The 22282-nt window shown below is 34.0% G+C and overlaps 3 protein-coding genes across 3 annotated transcripts in view; 1 reads left to right on the top strand and 2 right to left on the bottom strand.

Moving 5' to 3' along the window:
* Window positions 1-1807, bottom strand: part of LOC132112572 (aarF domain-containing protein kinase 1-like) — a 119403-nt gene extending 117596 nt beyond the window's left edge. The window contains exons 1-2 of the mRNA XM_059520111.1: window positions 1718-1807; window positions 928-1067 (exon numbers count right to left, since the gene is read on the bottom strand). Coding sequence (XP_059376094.1) covers window positions 928-1059 — 132 coding nt within the window. The 5' untranslated portion in view covers window positions 1060-1067; window positions 1718-1807. The remainder of the gene's footprint in view (window positions 1-927; window positions 1068-1717) is intronic.
* Window positions 1808-3121: 1314 nt separating this feature from the next.
* On the bottom strand, window positions 3122-4009 carry LOC132112574 (SRA stem-loop-interacting RNA-binding protein, mitochondrial-like). The gene is made up of 4 exons (XM_059520113.1): window positions 3902-4009; window positions 3668-3726; window positions 3474-3581; window positions 3122-3372 (listed from the first exon to the last, which is right to left on the bottom strand). Exons 1-4 carry the CDS (start codon window positions 3972-3974, stop codon window positions 3304-3306), a joined length of 309 nt encoding a protein of 102 aa, XP_059376096.1. The 5' UTR covers window positions 3975-4009; the 3' UTR covers window positions 3122-3303.
* A 181-nt stretch (window positions 4010-4190) lies between these two features.
* alkbh1 (alkB homolog 1, histone H2A dioxygenase) lies at window positions 4191-8915 on the top strand. Its single transcript, XM_059520112.1, has 6 exons — window positions 4191-4371; window positions 4735-4843; window positions 5077-5239; window positions 5729-5819; window positions 7170-7363; window positions 8393-8915. The coding sequence occupies exons 1-6, from the start codon at window positions 4216-4218 to the stop codon at window positions 8814-8816; spliced, it is 1137 nt and encodes a 378-aa protein (XP_059376095.1). The 5' UTR covers window positions 4191-4215; the 3' UTR covers window positions 8817-8915.
* The last annotated feature ends 13367 nt before the right edge of the window (window positions 8916-22282 follow it).

A 22282-nucleotide genomic window follows, 5' to 3' on the forward strand; every position in this document is an offset into this window, starting at 1 on the left:
ATAAATATTTGCACACGCATTTAATTGAAGTAACCCAACTTCTTGTCCAAGCTCTTGTTCTCTCCAGACTGGACTATTGTAATGCTCTCCTGGCGGGCCTTCCTGCATGTACTGTCAAGCCTCTGCAATTGATCCAGAATGCAGCAGCGAGGGTTGTCTTCAATGAGCCAAAAAAAGCTCACGTTACTCCTCTCCTCATCAGGTTACACTGGCTACCAGTAGCTGCTCGCATCAAATTCAAGGTACTGATGCTAGCCTACAAGACGACCACTGGCACGGCACCAACTTACCTAAACTCATTGGTTAAATCTTATGTGCCCTCCAGAAGTTTGCGCTCTGCAAGTGATCGACGCCTTGTGGTACCATCCCAAAGAAGTTCAAAATCACTCTCACGGACCTTTTCCTGGACTGTGCCCAGCTGGTGGAATGACCTCCCAATCTCAATTCGTACAGCTGAGTCTTTACTCATTTTCAAGAAACAGCTAAAGACTCACCTTTTTCGCCTGCACTTAACCAACTAACACTAGCACTTTTCCTTTTCTTGTCTTTTAATAAAAATAAAAAAAAACACCTACCTATGCGTTCTATACTAGACTAACTGAGACTTGTCATGGCACTTGTATACTGTTGTTGTTCTCTTGTTGACCTGACTGCTTCTATTGTTCTCATTTGTAAGTCGCTTTGGATAAAAGCGTCTGCTAAATGATTAAATGTAAATGTAAATGTAAATTTAAAATATGCTGTATTTGCAATTTAATTGAGATATTTCTAAGTAATTTACTTACTGTGATTCAAGCACAAGTATTACAAATATTTAATATTAAATTTATATTTAATTCTTTAATATAAAGTAATATTTATTATTCAAATGTTTTTTTTAAATGGATTAAAACTTTAATGAATTCAAGAAAAAAAAATCATATTTACTGTTGCAGCTGCCCTCCCAAATCTGACGATGCTGAGATCATTGAAGTCCACATTTTTGCTGTACAAGTAGAATCCTGATGATGCGAACACTGCAGTGGCTACAGAAGACACCTTCAGCAGTCGAACAGCCATGTGAGGAGCTGCAAAAACAGAGATCCATCACCATCATCACTGAGCAGCTGCCTCTGTAGTAAGTACTGTATATTCAAAACATCAGCCAAAAAAAAAAAAAAAAAACTAAAAAAAAAGACTTTAAAATCAAGCTTAGACTTTGATAACTAATTATTTCTTTTCTCCTATTTTACATTAAGTTTGCAAATATCAATTAAATCATTAATTATTTTATAGAATTATTTTCAAAAATAATACATAGTAATCAACACACAGTAATCACTTATACCGGCAAAGAATGGGCGTGACACCTAGGTTGTTGCGTCATTGGTTTTGACCATGTGAGATGGCCATTAAAACTAATAAATGAACCGGATTACACAATTAAAGAAATATTACATTATTTATCAATTTTATGAATGAAACACCACCACTACACATTTTAACAAAGGAAATCGAAGCACGAGCGAACCCGTTTCATTCATAACATCAGTCGGCGTAGTGAAAAAGACGCGGTCAGCTGGTCACAAATAACGTTCGTTACACAAGCGCTTGCGTAACACACAGAGAGAGTGTAACAAAATAACCGCCACCGTTTTATTGCATGTTGTCTGAGTAAATAACTGTGGTCATGGGTGTATTTTCAGAGAATCACAATAAGCTGATTGATTTACTGTACCTTCATTGACTCACGCTGTCATGCACTATCCGGTGTCGTCGCTTTGTGACCTTTCAACTCTGGCGTCCCTGTTGACAACGCAACGTGCGTGGCGCGCAATGCATCATGGTCATTGTGGTTTATGATTATATTCAGACAATAGTTGAAAAATGCCTGTGCCATTAAAAAATTTAATCAACCTTAATTATTAAATATTACAAGATATTAATCTATTTTCAAGCGTGTGAGAAACCAAAACTGCAGTGATTTATTTTACTGCACAAAGACATTCTCATGATTGAAAGTTAATTTAAACATTTTCAGATAAGTACCACAAGATTAAATTATGGTAAGTGGATGTAAGTACAAAAATTAATTACCATATCCAATTTTTAATCAAATTATTTAACTGAGCAGATGTTCACAGCAATAAAACGCAAAATGATTTCAACCACATTCTTCTTACAGGGAACCTCAGGAAACAGATATATTTCAAAACATAATATAGGCTTACGCTGTCTCTTTCAGGTGAAGAGGACAGGGTAATGATGGAGCGTGACAAGATTTAATATGACATGAGTTTGGACAGATAATGTGACCGGAACATTAGCAATGTCCTTCTAGATGCAGCCTTGAAAAAACTCTAAATAAATTAACAACGCTGATTAAACATTTCATGCATTTGCATAACCTAAACTTTACATAAAACAGTTATCACTCTTCTATTACATGTAAAAAAAATAGCTCTTACGGGTCTATTAAAGTAAAAACATGTATCAACAAGTAAAAGCAGTTTACTTTAAATAAAAAGTCCAACATATTAAGAATACTTTAAACTTGAAGATTAGCTTACCCGTGGAGAAGAAACTCCACAAATTATATATATAGGTCAAACCCAAATAGATTAATTTCATCAGATTCTTCCATTTTGTAAAGACTCTGCCAATGTATACCCTTTTTTTTACTCCATTGTCTGTCTCTATGTGTATTTTGGCAAGTCTTTGATTTTTCTTCTTTTGTGGATTTAGTGGTGGGTCACGTAACCCCTTCAAATTTAGCTTGCACTTCAAGAAATTTTCATTTCTTTATACAAACCAGACAACAAACACATTCTGTCCCGTCCCGTTACATCAGCTGTGCCTCAAACTGTCGTCACTGGCTGCGCAAATAATATATATGTTGAAAGACTGGTAGGACATCCTATCATTGCATGTGGACCGAATGCAATGATTGGACAAACATTTTATGGTCTTAAGGCCTCCACAGAAGATTGATATTTTTAATTTAGATAATTTTAACTATTGATTGCATTCAGGATGTGAGGAGGCTTTACCCCATTATCACAAAAATGTTCCTGAGAAAGAAAAAATAAATTAATTAATTAAAAAAAATTTTGGGAAAAGCCAAAATGCTCCAGTACATACAACAAATAAATGCTTTATAAAAGTTTTATAAGACAAAAAAGCACCGGACAATACAATGACACTCATTATATTTTGGCTTCTGAAAAACAAATAAGCCCAGTGAAGACACATCCACAATAAATACAATTCTGTGTTACTGAAGACATTTTGACGCTTGAAATCAGATCATTTCTGACGTCTTCTTCAGATGTCTTCTGCTTCTTTGTTTGATTTTCTTCCATAAAACGGCTTTCTGTTTTTTTGGACCTGAAGCTGCATTAAAAGAAAAATAGAAAATGATATTTTCGATGCAGATGTCCAAAAAAAAGCTCTAGAGACATCTATGGCTTCTTAGTTCCTAAATAGACACTCACCTTTGCACCTTCAATGATGTGAGGATCCTTTTGTATTGCATTCTGCAGTCCTTCCTCTGTAGTGAACCCTATCCAGCAAAAGCCCCTATGAAAACCAGTCTCTTTATCCTGTTATACAAGGCAGAAATCATCTCAGCACTACAGCCTTTTAACAAGATGAATTATCTTAGTGCATTCTAAGACCCTATACTTACAAATGGCAGTAGACACTTCTTCACCTGGCCAAACTGCCCAAAATATTCTTTAATTTCCCCTGAAACCGTGCAATAACACACATTAGACAATTATTTGTTGTAAGTGCAAACCATTATATTCCATACTATTAAAGATGCTTCGGAGTTAAGGATAATGACATTTAATTTACGTGCATGCTTAATGTTAATTTAATCCGATGTTAAATCATTGATTAAATGTCATCCTTTACTCACTCGTTGCGACGGTCCATGGTACTTTTGACACAAACACTTCAAACACCTTCTTGCCTGCTGCTGTCGCCGCCATGTTTCGTCCTTGCGAATGAATGAAGCGGTGACCCCGACCACGTGACCGGAAGAAAAAATATTTATTCCATTAATCCATGCAATTTACAAACTTAAAATAGTGTATTACGATATTTATGTTCATACGATTTTATGTTCATAATTGTTAATTTGTTTGCATTATATAATTAATATGTCTAAATCAAATCGAAGATTGGTTACGTTGACGTCAGAAGTAGAAAGGTCACAAGATCACGGCAAAGATGGCAGCCTCCATAGTGGAGCATGGAGAAGATGCTTTTAGAAAATTGTTCAAGTTTTACAAGAGGCGAAGTCCTCCTCCAGACTTCAGTGACGTGCTTAATTTCTCCAAACCTTTTAATGACAAGGCGAGTCATTCAGTTTTGACGAATATTTCCGTATTTGTTTACTTTATGACGCTATCAAGTCTTTACTAAAATGTATAGTATTATTATTGATATGAATAAGTTATTAGAACATTTGATTATCTGTATTTATTAACTAATCTATGTGCAGTAATTATTAAACCAGATGAATATTGCCATAATCGTGTTTTATGACGTCTTTACTTAACTGTGTGTATTGTTGTTATTTTTTTACCCGTTGGTATAATATTTTATGACTTAGATTTATTAACTAATTTGACTCTGTGAACTATGTTTATTTGCTAATTCTGGTATCAAATGTAATATAAGATGCATACAGAACTCGGCACAAATTCAGTTTTGGCCTTTAGTTATCAAAATTGTCTGCTTTGCTAGGTTTTTGCCTGTGAACTTAACTCCACTTCTGTAAGCGAGGAAGATGTTTCCAAAGCTGGTCTTCAGCCGGTAAAAGACTGGAGGGCATTTGGTCTTCATGGATATCCAGGTATGCTTTAGATAGGCTGGTGACAGTTTCAAATAAACAATCTGTATGTTCTCCAGAATGTACAGAATTATATTGATTTAATTTATATTCTATGTGATTCTGTCACTATATGAGAAAACAGAACACTGTATAAAACATGTTGCTACTTGACATGTTGGTATGGGAATCTTCCTTGTTTTCATTTTTACTTTTGATGAGGTTAAATTAATTATATTGTCACTGTTGGAATGCAGGGTTTATCTTTATATCCAACCCATTCCTGCCGGGTTCTCAGCAGTACTGGGTAAAGCAGGGTTTGAAGATCTATCCACAGAAACCCAACGTGTGTAACCTGGATATGCATATGTCACCTGTGGAGACTGAAAACATCTGGGAAAAAAGTATAGATGTTATTCGGTAAGTTTCTGCCTTGCATTGGCAACTTAGTAGAATATAATTATATTGCATATTATTTCTGTGCATTTAGGCATTTTTTTTAGAATAAAACATGTTTTATATATATATATATATATATATATATATATATATATATATATATATATATATATATATATATATATATATATATAGAATATGTGTGTGTGTGTATATGTGTGTGTATTTTGAGTGTCTTGAGCATTTTCCATCCTTGTTAGATGCTTTCCTTGTGGCTAGGTCTGTTGTAATTGTACTGGGACCTAGATGGTAGATTTGAGCATTTGCAGTTTGTTAGATCCTCTTTATCTCAAAACATTTGTGTAAATGGTTTGTGATTTGAGCATTTGCAGTTTGTTATATCCTCTTTATCTCAAAACATTTGTGTAAATGGTTTGTGGTCCTGCACTACACCTGTCCTGATCCATCTCGCACTGTTCCTTATCTGAATGAGTCTGTGCATTATTACAGGAGGAAAGGCTGTGGGAAAAGAGAGCCCAAAACTCTGCTAGAAAAACTGCGCTGGGTAACACTGGGTTACCACTATGATTGGAACTCCAAGGTATGACATTAACTCTCTAATGTGCTTTTTACGTGCTTTAGCTGTACATCTAACATTACATTTCATTTTATTTTATTTATATAATGTCACTTTATCAGTAAGTACAACCATGTAACAATGAAGTTAAAGAATCCTGTAAAAATGTGTCACAGTTTCCACAATAAGCATATTAGAATGTTTTCTGATGGATCATGACACTGAAGAACATTTCTATCAAATAAAAACAGCCTTGGTCGGCATAAAACATTAAAAATATACATTTTAAGGGTAGTGTACAGTTTTATAATTAGGCTAAACGTTACCAAATACCAGTTATACTCTTATCATACTTTTATTAAATTATTATTGTTAGTATATTTACTTATTTTTAATGCATGTCTTTTTTATTTATTCATTTATTTTATTTACTGTTTATCCTGGAGAGAGAAAGATAGGGTGAAAACATAGTCCTGGATCTTTTTGCCATTATTTGAACTTTTCAGGACATTTCATCTCTAATTGTACAGGCCTGATGTCTGCCTGTCTCGTTTATATGCTAATTACATAAAAGTGTTTAGTCTTCTGTCCTATTAAATCAGTCAGGAGGTGTACACCGGATTCATTAGCTTTGATGCTAGTTTGACACCGCCGAATGTCTGACGGCAATCTGTGAATTTTAAGCAGACACTCTTTCCTTTTCCCTTTAAGTAGAACTGAAGGCTGAGGCATTCACCCCACTCGGATCAGACGCGTAGGCCACTAATTCAGCTCTTTGGATAGGCTTGTGTTCATATGATTGACCATTGATTACACTTTTGTACTGTCAGTGACCCACTGCGAAAGCCACAGAGGAGAAAGAACGCTGCAAAAGCTCTTTTAACAATTATGTCAATCATGATGTTAGTCATATTTGCATTTTGCCACAATGACAAAACATCAATTTGTTTTTTAAATTTATGATTAAAGGGCATCAACTTATTTATGCAGTGGAATAAACAGAAAAGGTAAATGTGTGTTTTTTTTTTTTCAGTTTATATCTCATAGTTCAGACGTTTCTTCTCACTATTCTGAGTTTATTGTCGAAAAAAAATCTGAAATGTGAAATATAAAGAGAAAGTAATGTATTTTTTAAATTCTGTTTCATAAAAAAGCTTCCATACATCAGGGTGGTATGGCCTACTGTGTATTGATCTAGATTAGCTATTGTGCCCTTGAGCAAGGAATTTAACCCTAGCTTACCCTTACTGTAAGTCACTTTGAATAAAAGCCACTGCTAAATGACTACCTAAAATAAAAGGCTTACTCCTATAATAAAATGTCATTAACTCCATTGTATGAAGCATACAATTATGCCGTACTTTCGTTCTGCAGACTTACTCTCCAGACCACTACACTCCCTTCCCCAAGGAACTTCACTCGCTTTCTCACAAAGTGGCAGCAGCCTGTGGCTTTCCTGGTTTCAATGCAGAGGCGGGCATTCTCAACTACTACCGATCTGATTCCTCGCTTGGAATCCATGTTGACGAATCAGAGCTCGACCATACCCGACCTTTGTTGTCTTTCAGGTGATGAATATATATTGCTCAAATTTGAACTCCATTTACCGACTTATATTAATACTTATGAGTGTGGAAATCATGGGATTGATTACAGTTTAATATTTTGTGCTTCAAATTAAGACAAAAAGCTTAGAACTAGTACATCACTCTGAAGAAGAAAAAATGTGTGTTATGCCACCATTCAAATGTTTGCAGTCAAAGATTTTTTTTTTTGAATAAATTAATAGGTTTATTCCGAAAGTACGCATTATTTTGATCAAAAGCGGCAATATAAATGCTTTTCCTTTGAACTTTCTATTCATCAGAATAATATGGAAAATATTATATTTTTGCTTACATTTTGAAATGTATTAAAATGAAAAAAAAAAACAATTTATTGTAATTTCAATATATTACTGTTACTTTATATTTAATCAAACAAATGTAATCTTGTTGAGCATAAGATACTTTTTTTTCAAACTTTTGAATGTTAGTGCATGTATTTTATTATTTCTGTTCTGCTATATAGAACGTTGAAATGCTGTAGTAATAAATGCGTATTAACTCAAAGTGAGTATGAATTAAACTGTGATTTCAACATTTAAAGTTCAAACTTTATTTCATTTGATTTCAAATTAATTTGAGCAGCACCTTTTTTGGCCATGATTCTTTAACTGATCCAATTCTAAAAGTCAGGATGGACTGGATATATATATATATATATATATATATATATATATATATATATATATATATATATATATATATATATATATATATATATAAATTCTGAATGTCTGTGAATATTGACAGCACAGTTTAATTCATACCCATTATTTGTAGTGTTTGAATAGCGATTCCCAGAAAATAATGGTCATTATGACCTGATAGTGATGTCATTGTGCATTAATACAATCTTTCTGATGAAACTCGAAGGCTGCATTGGTGAATGGAGATATACTTAATTTTAAGATATACTTAATATTAATTAAAAACAAAAGTGCATGTAGCATCTTTTCCATACAGGATAAGTATAATTTTGCTCTTTGATGTTAGTTTTGGGCAGACTGCTGTTTTCCTGTTGGGCGGGACTAAGAGGGAAGACCGGCCCACAGCCATGTTCATGAACAGCGGTGATGTAATGGTGATGTCAGGACCCAGTCGCCTACTGTATCACGCCGTACCCTGCATCGTCCCCACCCCCGCTGGAGACGTGCTGCCACCCTGCCTGAGCCAGAGACTAGAGACGGGGGACTATGACATCATCCAAAGCGTGTCAGAAGAGGATTGGAACGTTTGCTCCTGGTACTTGCAGACGTCTCGGGTAAATGTGACCGTTCGACAAGTACTTGCTTCTGGTCAGACCTTTCCAAGTTCACAGGTGTCACATTTGTCAATGGACAGCTGTGAGAAATCAGAGGAAGGAACTCAAAAAAATAAGAAGAGGAAAAGCGAATCAGGCTATGAGCGTGACACCTAACGTGCCTGTTTTGAATGTCATCCAAGTTTTATTTATGTAACATGCACCCGGTATTAAAAATTGTACATATAATTACAAATAAATGCATTATTGTGATCACTTCCCTTATAATGACTCTTCGTTCCAGAGCAGGTGTTGCAAAAACGCAATTACTTATGCGTCAAGTCAACTCGGCTTAAAGTGTAGTACTAAATTTTACCCTGTCATGACCAGCTTCACACACAATACTTCTCAGTCTACAGAATGGCGGTAACATTCAGTCCGGTCTGTTGTGAGTAGTGACAGTTTGCCAGGCGCAGGTCTGTTGATTTAAGGCTGGTTGCCATGTTTGCTCACTCAGGGCTGTAACACTAAACAGAGCTGACCTTCAGAGGAAAACCAGGGAGACGGCGTATAATCTTTTTAATCTGGTCAAGCGGTGTCACGACATGTCAAAGCCAGTGTGAGATTGCCTGTGACAAGTTCCCCGAGGGACCCAGGTTGACACTGCCATTGTGACTGAAAACACTGGGGCTGGCATTACCATGGTGATATAATATTTCTGCCACTGCGTCTGCCTCCTGTGAAACGCTATCAAAAGTTCATGTCTGCATGTGAGATTGTAAGATTAATGTTTCTGGTCTTTTACATGCTGTAAAAACAAATGCTAGGCAGCGTTTATTGGTCTGTCTTTTTTTTGTACTGAGGTGCTGTCAAGGGGGATGTTAGTTGTCACCTGGTCTGCTACATCCAGAGGCTGTGGTGGGTGGTGTTATGATGGAACATTCCTGAAAACATGGTAATACTATGGTATTTTGGTATATGAAAGTGACGTGACACAACCAAGTATGGTGACCCATACTCAGAATTTGTGCTCTGCATTTAACCCATCCAAAGTGCACAAACACAGCAGTGAACACAGCACACACACACACACCGTGAACACACACCCAGAGGCAGTGGGCAGCCATTTATGCAGTGGCGCCCGGGGAGCAGTTGGGGGTTTGGTGCCTTGCTCGAGGGCACCTCAGTCGTGGTATTGCCAGCCCGAGACTCGAACCCACAACCCTAGGGTTAGGAGTCAAACTCTCTAGCCACTAGGCATAAAGGGTATATAGGCTACTGAATGAGTACAATATTATCGTACACCAAAAATAAATACTGTGGTATGGTTCAAATACTTTGGTATTAACACACTATGTCCAAATAAATGTGATTTCACCATAGTATAATTTCTAAAACAACATAAGACTATTGTGATTTATGGGCTACCATGGTTCCTGTATCATATTTATTTATTTATACCAAAAAAAATAAAAACATACTATGGTTATTTGATCCATACAAAAAGAGGTGTTAATAATCGAAATATTTTGTGGTACTGAAGTTCTTATTTTTTATATAATACTTTCAAGAATATAATCAGTGTAATAAAGTCTTATCCTTAAACTTAAAAATATTTAATTAAACAAAAGTAAATATCAAACATTTGGGGTAAGCAAGGTTTTGCTTAGATTTTTCGTTTAAAGAAATTAATATAATTTTAGAAATTGCCTATTTTTTTTCAGCAAGGACTTTTGAGATTGATCAAACATGACTGTAAAGATATTTTACAGTCTATTTATATTTTGTAACATATATATTTATAATGTTACAAAACAGCACAACTGTTTTCAGCATTAATAATACCAAATCAGCAATTATACAGAATCAAGTGACATTGAAGACTAGGCTAATGGCTGCTGAAAATTTAGCTTTGCATTACAGGAATAAATTAGGTTTACAGTCTTTACACAGTATTTCTGTTTTTACTGTATTTGTCAAATAAAAACTTCTCTCAAAAGGATCCTAAACTTTAGAATGGTAATATAGATCTACATCTTTCATTAATCCCTGAAAGTAGCTTACACCATGTTTACCATCCTGCTGTTTTGCTCTGCAAGTCTATTTCAGGTCTTTAAAGCGATAAACAGAATTCCTTTAATATTAATCCAACTGTCCTTCTGAGACCCCGGAACTGTCTTGTGTGATTAGAGCGCTGTATTAATTACCTCCTGTTTTTGCTTATTGTATAACTGCGGGAGGCAGCATGGAATAAGAAGTAATTGGTTTTCGCGAGGCGGTACACCGGCCCTTTAAGAAAGCCATACAAACAAACACTTTACAAACTCCTTTAACCAAATCAACTGTCGCTTACCGCTGAGACGTGATTGTGATTATCCTATTTTTGGGTTCACTCAAGTTCCTGTATAATTACGTCAAAGGGGAATGTATTTCAATTCAATTGTCTGAAACTGAATTTCTCCCTGCTCGTTAGCTAAAGCTGCGTGTTCTATGAGTGCCCAATAAGTGAAATTCTCAAGTTTCCTAAAATAAGTCAAAAGGACAGTGAACATAACATTACGTAAAATGCTATTAAACGCCCACAACTCCGGAGAAGCATCAAGTACTGTATGTAGAAACAGCTAGTGAAGATGAGGAGGTTTTCCTCTTCTAGCACCTCCACGCACGCCAAACGGCTTGGTACCACACTAGGTACCAAAGCAAGCAAGGCCCTGCCCATCTCAGATAAAATTAGACGCTGTCAGGATGATGTATGTAGTCATATAATTTTTATTGGTGCCACTTTATCTGCTCTTCCTGCTGGCACCGTGTTTCTGTCCTGATGTTGCCCTCCCGTTTTCCCATTACTCTGCCATTACCAGTCACTGACAGGAGTGCGAGAACCGATCGGCCCTCGATCCACGGCTCTGTCTTAAATCAGCTGAAAGAACGAGCGCGTGGTGCGTTACTTTGCGTTAAGTCTGTCACACATCCGTCACCGAAGGAGATGAAGCATTGCATTACATTACAATCTACTCCATTAGCATGAAAAAATGTATCTATTGACGGTAGAAGATTGTGTGTGGTAAAATACAGTTGAGTGTGGTCAAATAATTTGCAGGTAGCCCATGTGTGGGTATGTGTAATATTATATTTATATGTATATTTGTATTTAAAATTATAATAATCTATAGAAAATATCATTATAATAAAAATGTAAATTATATAAAATATTAATATATGTAATATTTTTTGTACAAAAATTTGTGTGTGTGTAAAATATTTATATAGTCTATATATATATATATATATATATAGAGAGAGAGAGAGAGAGAGAGAGAGAGATAGATAGTATACTACAGTATATATTAAGAATTAATTACATATACATAGTATATGTAATTAATTCTTAATATATACTGTAGTCAACATTTGAAGTGGATCAAAAAATGTTCAACAAAGTTGTCCTAAGACAAGAATGGGTATTATTTTTGTTTGAGTACAAGGTTTTGATCCACTTCAGATGTTGATAACTATATATATATATATATTTTATATAAATTAATATATTTATATAACATTTTTATATAATACAATTTTAATATAGTAATACATAAGGCTGTATAAAAATATTTATATTTTATGAATATTAGACAATGGATGTGTATTTATAGTTGTTGTTATTATTATTATTATTATTTAGTTATTTCTATTTTGTTCAAATAACATGTCCTGAACTTACACTTACTTGCTTATTTATTTATCTATTTAAATTTGTTTACTTTTTTGTTTGTGGTGGTGGTAGTGCAGTATGGTGGGTAAAAGTGACTTGGTATTACTTTGTGGTACCACCACAGTCCTCTTTTTTTTTTAGGGGCAACACAATCACATCTTTCTAGGTGCTAGTATCGAGTAAAACGATTTGTCCTCAAGACAAAGAGAAAATGTGGTTTTACCTTCAAAAGCCCTCATTTTGTGGGCTAATTAAGCAACATTAGCTTTGCAAATTGGGGCAAAATTGCATTTGCCGTGTCATTTTTATAATCACTTCCATTACCAATAATTACTGCAGCAGTCGCATTGAGATGCAGGACAGTGGCTCTGGAAACAGTCCTGCACCCTCATTCTCTTAGCAAAACACTCCCCCTAGTGCCTCCATCCACGATCATTTAAACAAAATCAACACTGAGCACAACTGTCAGACCTGTACTCCTTCTGAACTTGATTTCATATTATCCTTTCATTTGAATGAAGTTGTTGAGTTTCTCACCTTCAAAAATTGACTGCAATGTGTGTGTGATCTTGTCTACCCTTTACTGACTGCTGGTTTGGGGTTTCCACACCATTAGCATGCTTAGCTTTTGCCCTTCCTTTATGGTTTAAGGAGCACCCAGAGCTTGTTAGGACAGCTGCTTGTAGTCCTGTGAGGTGAGCTGGTCAGAGACAAGATTTCACCATTGTGGTTAGTCAGAAACGACTGCGCCAGAATACCAAGTGTCTGATCAAATGGAAGTGGGATTTAAGACATTCTATTCTACAAAGTGAAACACTTTGCAGCCTGTTTATTCATTAGCTATTCATTAGTGGCAGAATTAGATGCTGAATGCACAATTCATTCAAACTTAAATTCTTCAATTAAGAAGGCAATGAAAATTGAAATGGTTCTGTCAATTTGTATGATGGTTTATAGTTTTATGGGTGCAAATGTGTGCTGATTTTAACAGTGGTGTGAGAAGTTGGTATTGTTATCCTGTTATTTACGTTTTCTGCATATTTGTCACACGAATGATTCAGATCATCAAACACGTTTTAATATTACACAAAGATAACCCAAGTAAATAAAAAATGAAGTTTTAAAATAATGATTTCATTTATTAAGGAAAAAAAAGCTGTCCAAACCTGCCTGGCACTATATGAAAAAAATAATTGCCCCCTAAATCTAATAACTGGTTGTGCCAACCTTTGCAGCAACAACTGCAATCAAGCATTTGTGATAACTGGAAATGAGTCTTTCACGTCGCTGTGGAGGAATTTTGGCCCACTTTTCTTTGCAGGATTGTTTTAATTCAGCAACATTGGAGAGTTTGAGCATGAATGAACTGTTTAAGGTCATGCCATCTTTGTGTAATGGGGAAAAACCTTTTCACGGCACTGTATACTGTATGTGTTTGTATTTATATATATATATATATATATATATATATATATATAAATACAGTGTATTTTTTATTGTTTTGTTCGGCTACAAGCATGTGTATATCTTTTTTTTCTTTCTTTTTTTTGCAGTTTACAGAATTGAACTGAAACAGAAGTAAAATAAACCGTTTAAGTTTTCAGACACCTCATACTCAACCGAGTGCTTGAAATGTCACTGAGTGCTACTTTCCAACACAATTTAAACCTTTCAAAGTTCACTCTATTCAATGGCCTGTACATTCTGTGGATTTGATTCTTTAGTGGTTTTTTTTCTTCTTCTGTGATTGTGTTGAAAATGACAGATGAGTTGTCTCACAGTTTTGTCTCATCTCACAAACTCCAGTCGTGCCCAAGTAACTCTGTGAGCTCCGCGCTTGTGCTGTCTCATGAGCGACGCTGATGGCTGTAGCTACAAGACATGTTTCTCTTTTTTTTTTTCCCGCCTCCCCAAACAACACAACGATAATGTCAAAGTACAAAGATGAATAAACCCAAACTCTGAGTGCTGAGGCAGAGGGGCCCATAAATACAGTTTTTCTTATGTATAAATCACAGCTTGCCTCTAGTGTATCTTATAGAGTTGTTTTGTGAAACTATCATCGGTGAAGATGTTTGATACTTGGTGCTGTGGCACAGTGGTATATTTTTCAGCATGTGAGCAGCTGTGCTCAAGAGAGCGCTGGTTTGAATCTGACCCATGTCACATACTGTTCTTGTTCCCCTTTCTCTCTCTCTCTTCCTGTGTGTCTCAGTGATGAGGCAAAAACCCATAAAAGGTTGAGTAAATTGTTGATGAGCTGTTAATTCTATAAGATTTTTAGGGATGCTGTTTATGCAGAACTTTATCGCCATGATGCTAGGGTGTTGCTATGTGGTTGCTAGGCTATTCTGTCTCATAAACCAGTGAAACTAGTAATGTTGTGAAATATTATTCACATTTAAATGAACCATTTTCTAGTTGAATATATTTCACAATGTAATTTATTCCTGTGATGGGAAAGCTAAATGTTCAGCATTATTACTCCAGTTTTCACTGTCACATGATCCTTCAGAAATCATTCTATTATGCAGATTAGGTGCTTAAGGAACATTTCTTATTATTAACAATACAAAGTTGTGCTGCAGTTGTACTGCTTAATATTTTATGGAATCCATGATGAAAAAAATTCAGGATTCTGTAATGAATACAATATAAAAAAAATCATTTATTTGAAATAGAAATCTTGAAACAATGTAATATCTTTACTGTAACTTTTGATCAATATATTGCATCCTTGCTGAATAAAAGTAAACAATTTTACCAAATAAAAGTAAATAAATATAGTACCGAGCATAATGATCCAAAATCCTGCTTCACATAACTAAGTTTTTTTTTTCTTAGAATTAATAATATAAAAAAACACTGTTGTGTGTGTGTGTGTGTGTGTGTGTGTGTGTGTGTGTGTTTGTGTGTGTGTGTGTGTGTGTGTGTGTGAAATATATACATATAGGCAAAATAGTATATTTTTTATATTGTTTACAGTATATTTTATATATATATATATATATATACATACTATATAACCATATATTGGTTATCAACTTCTCAGTATCTGTATTTTATGCAGTGCATACAGTATAAACTGCATATCCAGCCTTCGACTGTATATTCGCCAGTTTTTGAGAAAATAAATTGTGTTTTTTATCTCAGCAATGGTTGTTATTACAGGAGACATTGTAGAGGTCAGCAGTCAAATTGCTTTCTTTTTCTCAGTGTGTCTCACTGTCTTCCTTTCTCCGTCTCTTCTATATCTCTCATTCGTTCTGTCATAAAAATCACAGATCAGGTGAGCAAATGTTCAGACACACTGAGGAGTACCAGCTGCCGTTGTTATGGTGATGTGTGCTTTCAGCAGGCAGAGCCCCTGGCTTCCCGGTGTGTTGATTATGGCCCATTATGTTATTTGCGCAGACATTGTTTTTAATCGGCCTGCACCCGTTGCCATGGTAATGTGGATGGGGCAATGATTTCGAGGAGCTGGGGTCTCACAGCTCGCTGCTGTTTCATACGCTGTTTGTTTACCGGTCACATATTTTGATGTTGTGGTCAGCAGTGAGGCGTGAGGTGAGGTGTATTGGACTTGCACCTGTGTGTGTGTGTGTGTGTGTGTGTGTGTGTGTATGTCCGCTCTTGCTCTCAGTGCAAAGGTAGCCATTAACATCAAAGCTCCAGTTGGTCAAATGTACTGCATTCTATTCGTGTTTGAGGGAAGTCACCTTAACCAACCTCAAAAATTCAGTTTGCTCAGATTTGAGTCATCTTGGAGTACTACAGAATGTGAATATGTTAATCATTCAGTATCATGGATACTGTCACAAAAAGAACCATGGTCCTACCATGGCTTGTATCATATTAAACACCATGGTATTCATGATATTTACACAGTATCCCAACCACCAAATAAGTCCGAAAAGCATTATGGTGTTACTGTATTTTATTTTATTTTTTTTACCCATAGCAATGTCATGTAATTTACAAAGAAGGAAAAAAACGAAACAAAAAACATAGTACCTTGATGATATCATAGCTTCTGGACATGTTCTGAAAAAAAAATTTAATGTACATTTACACCGTTTTCAAACCTACACATATGACCCAAGAAACATGGTGTTACCAAGTTTTTAACATACCATGGTCCTAAAGTTTATGTACCAAGGTATTTACTCCAAGGTATTTCCTAAAATACCACAGTACTACAATGGTTAATTTAAATGCTCTTTATATTCTCTGTCTCTGTCTCCCTCTTTTCCTTTTGGCAGCCTGTAATTTTTCTTTTTCAATCACACTGGCTCCCATGGCAACTCTATCTGCTGAGTAGCCAAGCTCTGTGAAATTGTCCCAGGGCCCCTGTAATTGGGTCCAGGTTAGACGCAGAGAGTAATGTAGTTCTCCAGGAACATTATAGATGCTTACTGTATACAGCGTGGATGGCAGTGTTAGCTTTGATGTGACTACAGTATGTTACCTTTCACATTATTTTGGTCATAACAGCTCTTTTGATAAAAGGCTTTAAAATAAAGAACAAAGGGTTTGTATTTACACAACCACGTGATAGGAAACATATGTTATGTATGGAAAGATAAGCTGTTTGGATCATCTATTAAGAGATGAAGAAGCAGCTTGTTTTTTGGTTTAGAAATTAGTCATCATAATGACTAATATTTTGCACTTCAATAAATCTAGTTATTTTAGATGTTATCACATGAAGCACATTTTCAAGTTAACATTTTTAGAATGTTAAGAATTTTATACAATACGTTTTGCTCCATTGGCTTATAAATATGTATTTATAAAACAAAGAAGCTGTGAAAAAGCGATAAATCTTTAATTTTATTTATTTATTGTCATTTTAATAGTATTTTGTAGTTTAAATGAAAATACAAATATCTTTACGCATTTGCATTATCTTTTAAAATAGCCTCATATTTACCCATGCACTGATTAGAAAGCAGTTTTGAATGCTGTGGTCCATTAGCGTCCCCTAAAGGCTATTGGAAAGAGAAATCTAAGCAGATGCTCTTGCTGGGCTTGATTGTGCCCTGAAGACAACCAGCTTAAGCAAAAACATGTTTACACACACGCTTCTGAATCTGATAGTCAGGGAACACTGTGGAAGAACTAAACACTTTAATCAGATAAGATACTGTCATCATCTGTGATTTGCTCTACACAATAACACCAGTTGGCATTTCCATCCAAAACTAGGCCCAAAATATGTTACTGCATAATATTTATGATAATTAACTATTTTCTGTAAACACCATTGCATAAAGGTTAAAAATAATTTGCTGCTGGAAGAAACGTGTTATCATCATGCAGAAAGAAAGAAATTATAATATCTAAAATTTCAACACCAATGAAAATGTTTCCCCAATTTACTGAATTTCAAGCATCATTCCTCCTTTTAAAATAAATAACACTTGGTGGGTTTACTGCAAAAAAATATTTTCTTAATTAATGTTATTCTGTTGTTTATGGAATACATTTAAATTACCTGAAAACAAGATACATTTACTGAAAAAGCATAATAAGAGAATTTCTGATGATATTTTTGAATCAAATTTTCATTTTTCTTGCTCCATTATAAAATATTTTTTCCATTACATATTTTTGTTAGATATATTTTAAGAATTTTGTACATATATTTTTTTTTTACTGAAAATATGCTGTAATTTTGTTGTGTGTGTAATGTAATAATATATGCATATATAATAATATATGCATATACTGTACAGTATGTGCACAAAATAATTATTCCAACTTTTACAACAATATTTCAAACATTCATATATGAAAAATAGTAAATAAATAAGTTAGCATATATATATATATATATACTTATTTACTTATTTTTACTTATTTGGATTTGTTTTTACAGAGCCCACAGAGTGATCATCTGATACAGGAAGAGAGAAGTTCCCTTTCAAATGTTCTAAAGCAAACAGGAAAGCCAGAGGAAATGAAAGCTGGAAAGTATGTGTTGGGGAATCCAAAACACTTCCAGCAGTTCAGCAGCGGCTCCAGTGTTGTGCTGGCTAAAGCTATTCCAGCTTTTCCTTCCTGTAACAAGAAAAGAAGATCTGGAGGTTGGGAGAGAGGAGAATCCAATTGGATGAGCTCGACTGTTGATGATCCTTCATTTCTGCCTTTTCAGTTCAGTGAATTCTCTGTTTGGTGTAATAGGTTCCGGAACGTGGTTTGTAATGTAGGCCTTTTTTCTGGTGTCACGTGTGTTATCCCAGAGTGGCAGTGAGGGGGTTGATAACGGGGGTTTTCCACGTGTACTGAATACTCATCATCCATATGACATGTTTCTGGCATTCAACATCATCGTGCGGAACAGCCTATCTCCATATTTATGTAACAGGGATATGGAGCTACACACGACATAAATCAACAGCCAACATCTTTAGGGGCCAAATTATTATTAGTGCTTGCCAAATCAAACATACATGAGATTAGGGATTTAAACAAACCCTAAATCCAAAGCATTAAACTTAAGGTGTATAATTTGCCCTGCCTCACGAATCATACTTCAAATTGTGCAGCTAATTGAAAAGTTGCTGGTAAAATGGAAACATCCCCTAATATTTATATAAATATAAAATGTATAATATATTACACGAATCATGCTTCAATTTGCTGTGTGTACTTTTCCGGTAAAGGGATATTTTTAATATAATATAATATAAATGAGGAAAGTATAGCATAATCATTTATATTATTTATAATCGTTTGATATTTTTTATTTTTAAGTATTATATATATATATATATATATATATATATATATATATATATATATATATATATATATATATATATATATACACAGTACAGACCAAAAGTTTGGAAACATTACTATTTTTAATGTTTTTGAAAGAAGTTTCTTCTGCTCATCAAGCCTGCATTTATTTGATCAAAAATACAGAAAAAAAAAATAATATTGTGAAAAATAATTGTTTTTAAATTTATTATACTTTAAATTATCATTTATTTCTGTGATGCAAAGCTGAATTTTTAGGATCATTATCACATGATCCTTTAGAAATCATTCTAATATGATGATTAATTATCAAAGTTGGAAACAGTTCTGCTGCTTAATATTTTTTCAGAACATGTGATACTTTTTTAGGATACTTTGATGAATAAAAAGTAAAAAAAAAAAGAAGCTATGTTTTTAAAATATAAATATTTTGTAATAACAATACACACTACTGGTCAGTAATTTGGGGTCAGTAATTTTTTTTTCTCTTTCTTCTTTTTAAATAAAATCAATACTTTTATTCAGCAAGGATGTGTTAAATTGATAAAAAGTGATAGTAAAGAAAATATATTATTAGAATTTTTTTTTTATTTTGAATAAATGCAGTTCTTTTTAACCTTTTACTCATCAAATATATTAGACAGCAGAACTGTTTCCAACACTCATAATAAATCAGAATATTAGAATGATTTCTAAATGATCATGTGATAGACTGGATGTTACATGTGACACTGAAGACTGGAGTAATGATGCTGAAAATTCAGCTTTGCATCACAGGAATAAATTATTTGTTTAAAGTATATTCAAATAGAAAACTATCATTTTAAGTTGTAATAATATTTCACAATGTTACTGTTTTTTCTGTATTTTTGATCAAATAAATGCAGGCTTGATGAGCAGAAGAAACTTCTTTCAAAAACATTAAAAATAGTAATATTTCCAAACTTTTGGTCTGTAATATATATATATATATATATATATATTATTATTATTTTTTTTTCATATATGGGTCTATACATAAATATAAAGGAACTTGCTTTGAGAAATAATGTAAATACACACCCATGCATGTATATATTTAAGAAAAATATTTTACATTTATATGTCAAATGTTTTTATATATAAATTATATGAATATAAATATATACATGTAAATATTTTCTAAATATATAGGCTACTATATGAGTGTGTATTTATATGTACATAATAAATATACTATATATCATTTGTAAGTTCCTTTGGATGAAAGCATCTGCTAAATGACTGAATGTAAATGTATGTAAATATACAGTACACACACACATATAAAAGTAAAAACTTATTTTGGATGTGATTAATCTCAAAAAATCATTTGACAGCACTAATATATATATATATATATATATATATATATATATATATATATATATAATTTATTATTATATTTTACATTTGAAAAATACATTTACTTAAGCTATGTTGTTTACAGTGTATAACATTTGTTTGTAAAATAAATATATTTTTTGTCCATATGGGACTACTGATATCTATGATTTACAATCGTTAGAATAAAACAATAAAATTTACAATTTTATTTAACAATCCCAAGAACTTCCTCATACACAAAATGAGCCTGAGATAGGCTTAGTTTTCTACGTCAGATGTACCTGACGTGAGACGAACGTATTGAAGGGTGACCTCAGTTATACAGTATACCACTCTATGAATGACACAGCAGCTGGATTGATGAGTTATTATGGGCAGTGACAGGTGATAAACCTGAAGTCGTTCATATAAATGTGGGAAGTTTCAGACAGAAACACGATTTTGATCTCCTCATCTGCACTGCGACGTGTCTTTAAGAAAATGGCTACCTTTACTCAGTATCCCTCTCTCCCTTTCTCTCTCCCACTCACTTTTCAACTCCAATGCATTCGGAGCCAGTAGCAAACATGAATCTAAGCAGGCGGAGAGAGATATAGAACACTGTGGTACCCCTGCCTGCCTCTGCAACCCACCTCCTCAGAACCGCTTTATTCCCATCAGCTGCATTCCTCTTATCACTCCCTTCCAGATGCACGTCGGGCAAGAGGCTCCATAATTAGGTGGCGAGATCTCGGTCTCCGATCACTTTGGTACGTTATCAGCGCTGACACCAATCTCCTTGAGTGACATTCTACCCAAACGGTTATATAAACCACAGTCCAGGATCAGTGTGTGAAAAGTCAATGCAGTAAGAAGATGAAGTGGGGGAAAACAAGCGTTTAGAGCTTTTAAAGGATTGGGGCAACTGCTTTTCTACAGTTCTTTTCATTACTGTTTCTTTTTTTCTTAATTAAACACAGAGCAGCTTCTGTGGAGAAGAAGGGAGAGCAGAGATAAAGGGCTTGTGTATAATGTTTCTGGCACAGATTTCTTGGTGGGGCTGTAGAAATCCTAGTCTGCCTGGAAGAGGAGAGTCAAGATAGCATGTATGCTAAAACAGAAGAACATAAGAGAGGATCTGGATAAAACTGATTTGTGTAACAAAAAACAGCAATCCACTCTATGTATTTATTTTTAAATAAAGTCACTTTTTCTTCATATTTAACATCATATTGTGAGAAACAAGTGACTCACAACTGCAATAAAATAAAATTGCAGTTGTGAGATATTATGTCATATTTGAGAAATAAAGTCAGTTTAACACACATACACACACACAAACGCATGCATGTATATATTTAAGAAAAATATGTATCATTTTATGTATAAAATATGTTATGTTTATATATTAAATTTATTAGTTTATTAGTTTATTAGTTTATATTGTAAATTAGTTTATATATAATATAAAATATAATAGTATAACTATATAAATCTATATACATGTTAATATTTCCAAATATATATTGTATGCGAGTGTGTGTATTTATATATACATAATAAATAAACACAGTACACATATATATATATTATACATATACATACATACATACATACATGCATATAAACAGAAACTTTTATTTGGATGCGATTAATTGCGATTAATTGTTTGACAGCACTTATATATATATAAAGAGAAAGAGAGAGAGAGAGAGAGAACATTATTTATTTTATTAGTTAAAAAAATACGATATATGAGCATAATTTTTCTATTACCTGCAACGCAATGGTCAGTTTCTGAAAAAAGTACAAAATAAAA

The sequence above is a fragment of the Carassius carassius genome, chromosome 32 (assembly GCF_963082965.1).
Source record: "Carassius carassius chromosome 32, fCarCar2.1, whole genome shotgun sequence".
Classification (NCBI taxonomy): Eukaryota; Metazoa; Chordata; class Actinopteri; order Cypriniformes; family Cyprinidae; genus Carassius; species Carassius carassius.

Coding starts and splice junctions, on each gene's coding strand:
- LOC132112574 (XM_059520113.1), bottom strand. CDS start 3,974: ATGGCGGCGACAGCAGCAGGCAAGAAGGTGTTTGAAGTGTTTGTGTCA. Junction 3,727..3,901: donor ACCATGGACCGTCGCAACGA/GTGAGTAAAGGA, acceptor GCACGGTTTCAG/GGGAAATTAAAGAATATTTT. Junction 3,373..3,473: donor ACATCATTGAAGGTGCAAAG/GTGAGTGTCTAT, acceptor CTTTTAATGCAG/CTTCAGGTCCAAAAAAACAG.
- alkbh1 (XM_059520112.1), top strand. CDS start 4,216: ATGGCAGCCTCCATAGTGGAGCATGGAGAAGATGCTTTTAGAAAATTG. Junction 4,372..4,734: donor CAGTTTTGACGAATATTTCC/GTATTTGTTTAC, acceptor CTGCTTTGCTAG/GTTTTTGCCTGTGAACTTAA. Junction 4,844..5,076: donor TGGTCTTCATGGATATCCAG/GTATGCTTTAGA, acceptor GTTGGAATGCAG/GGTTTATCTTTATATCCAAC.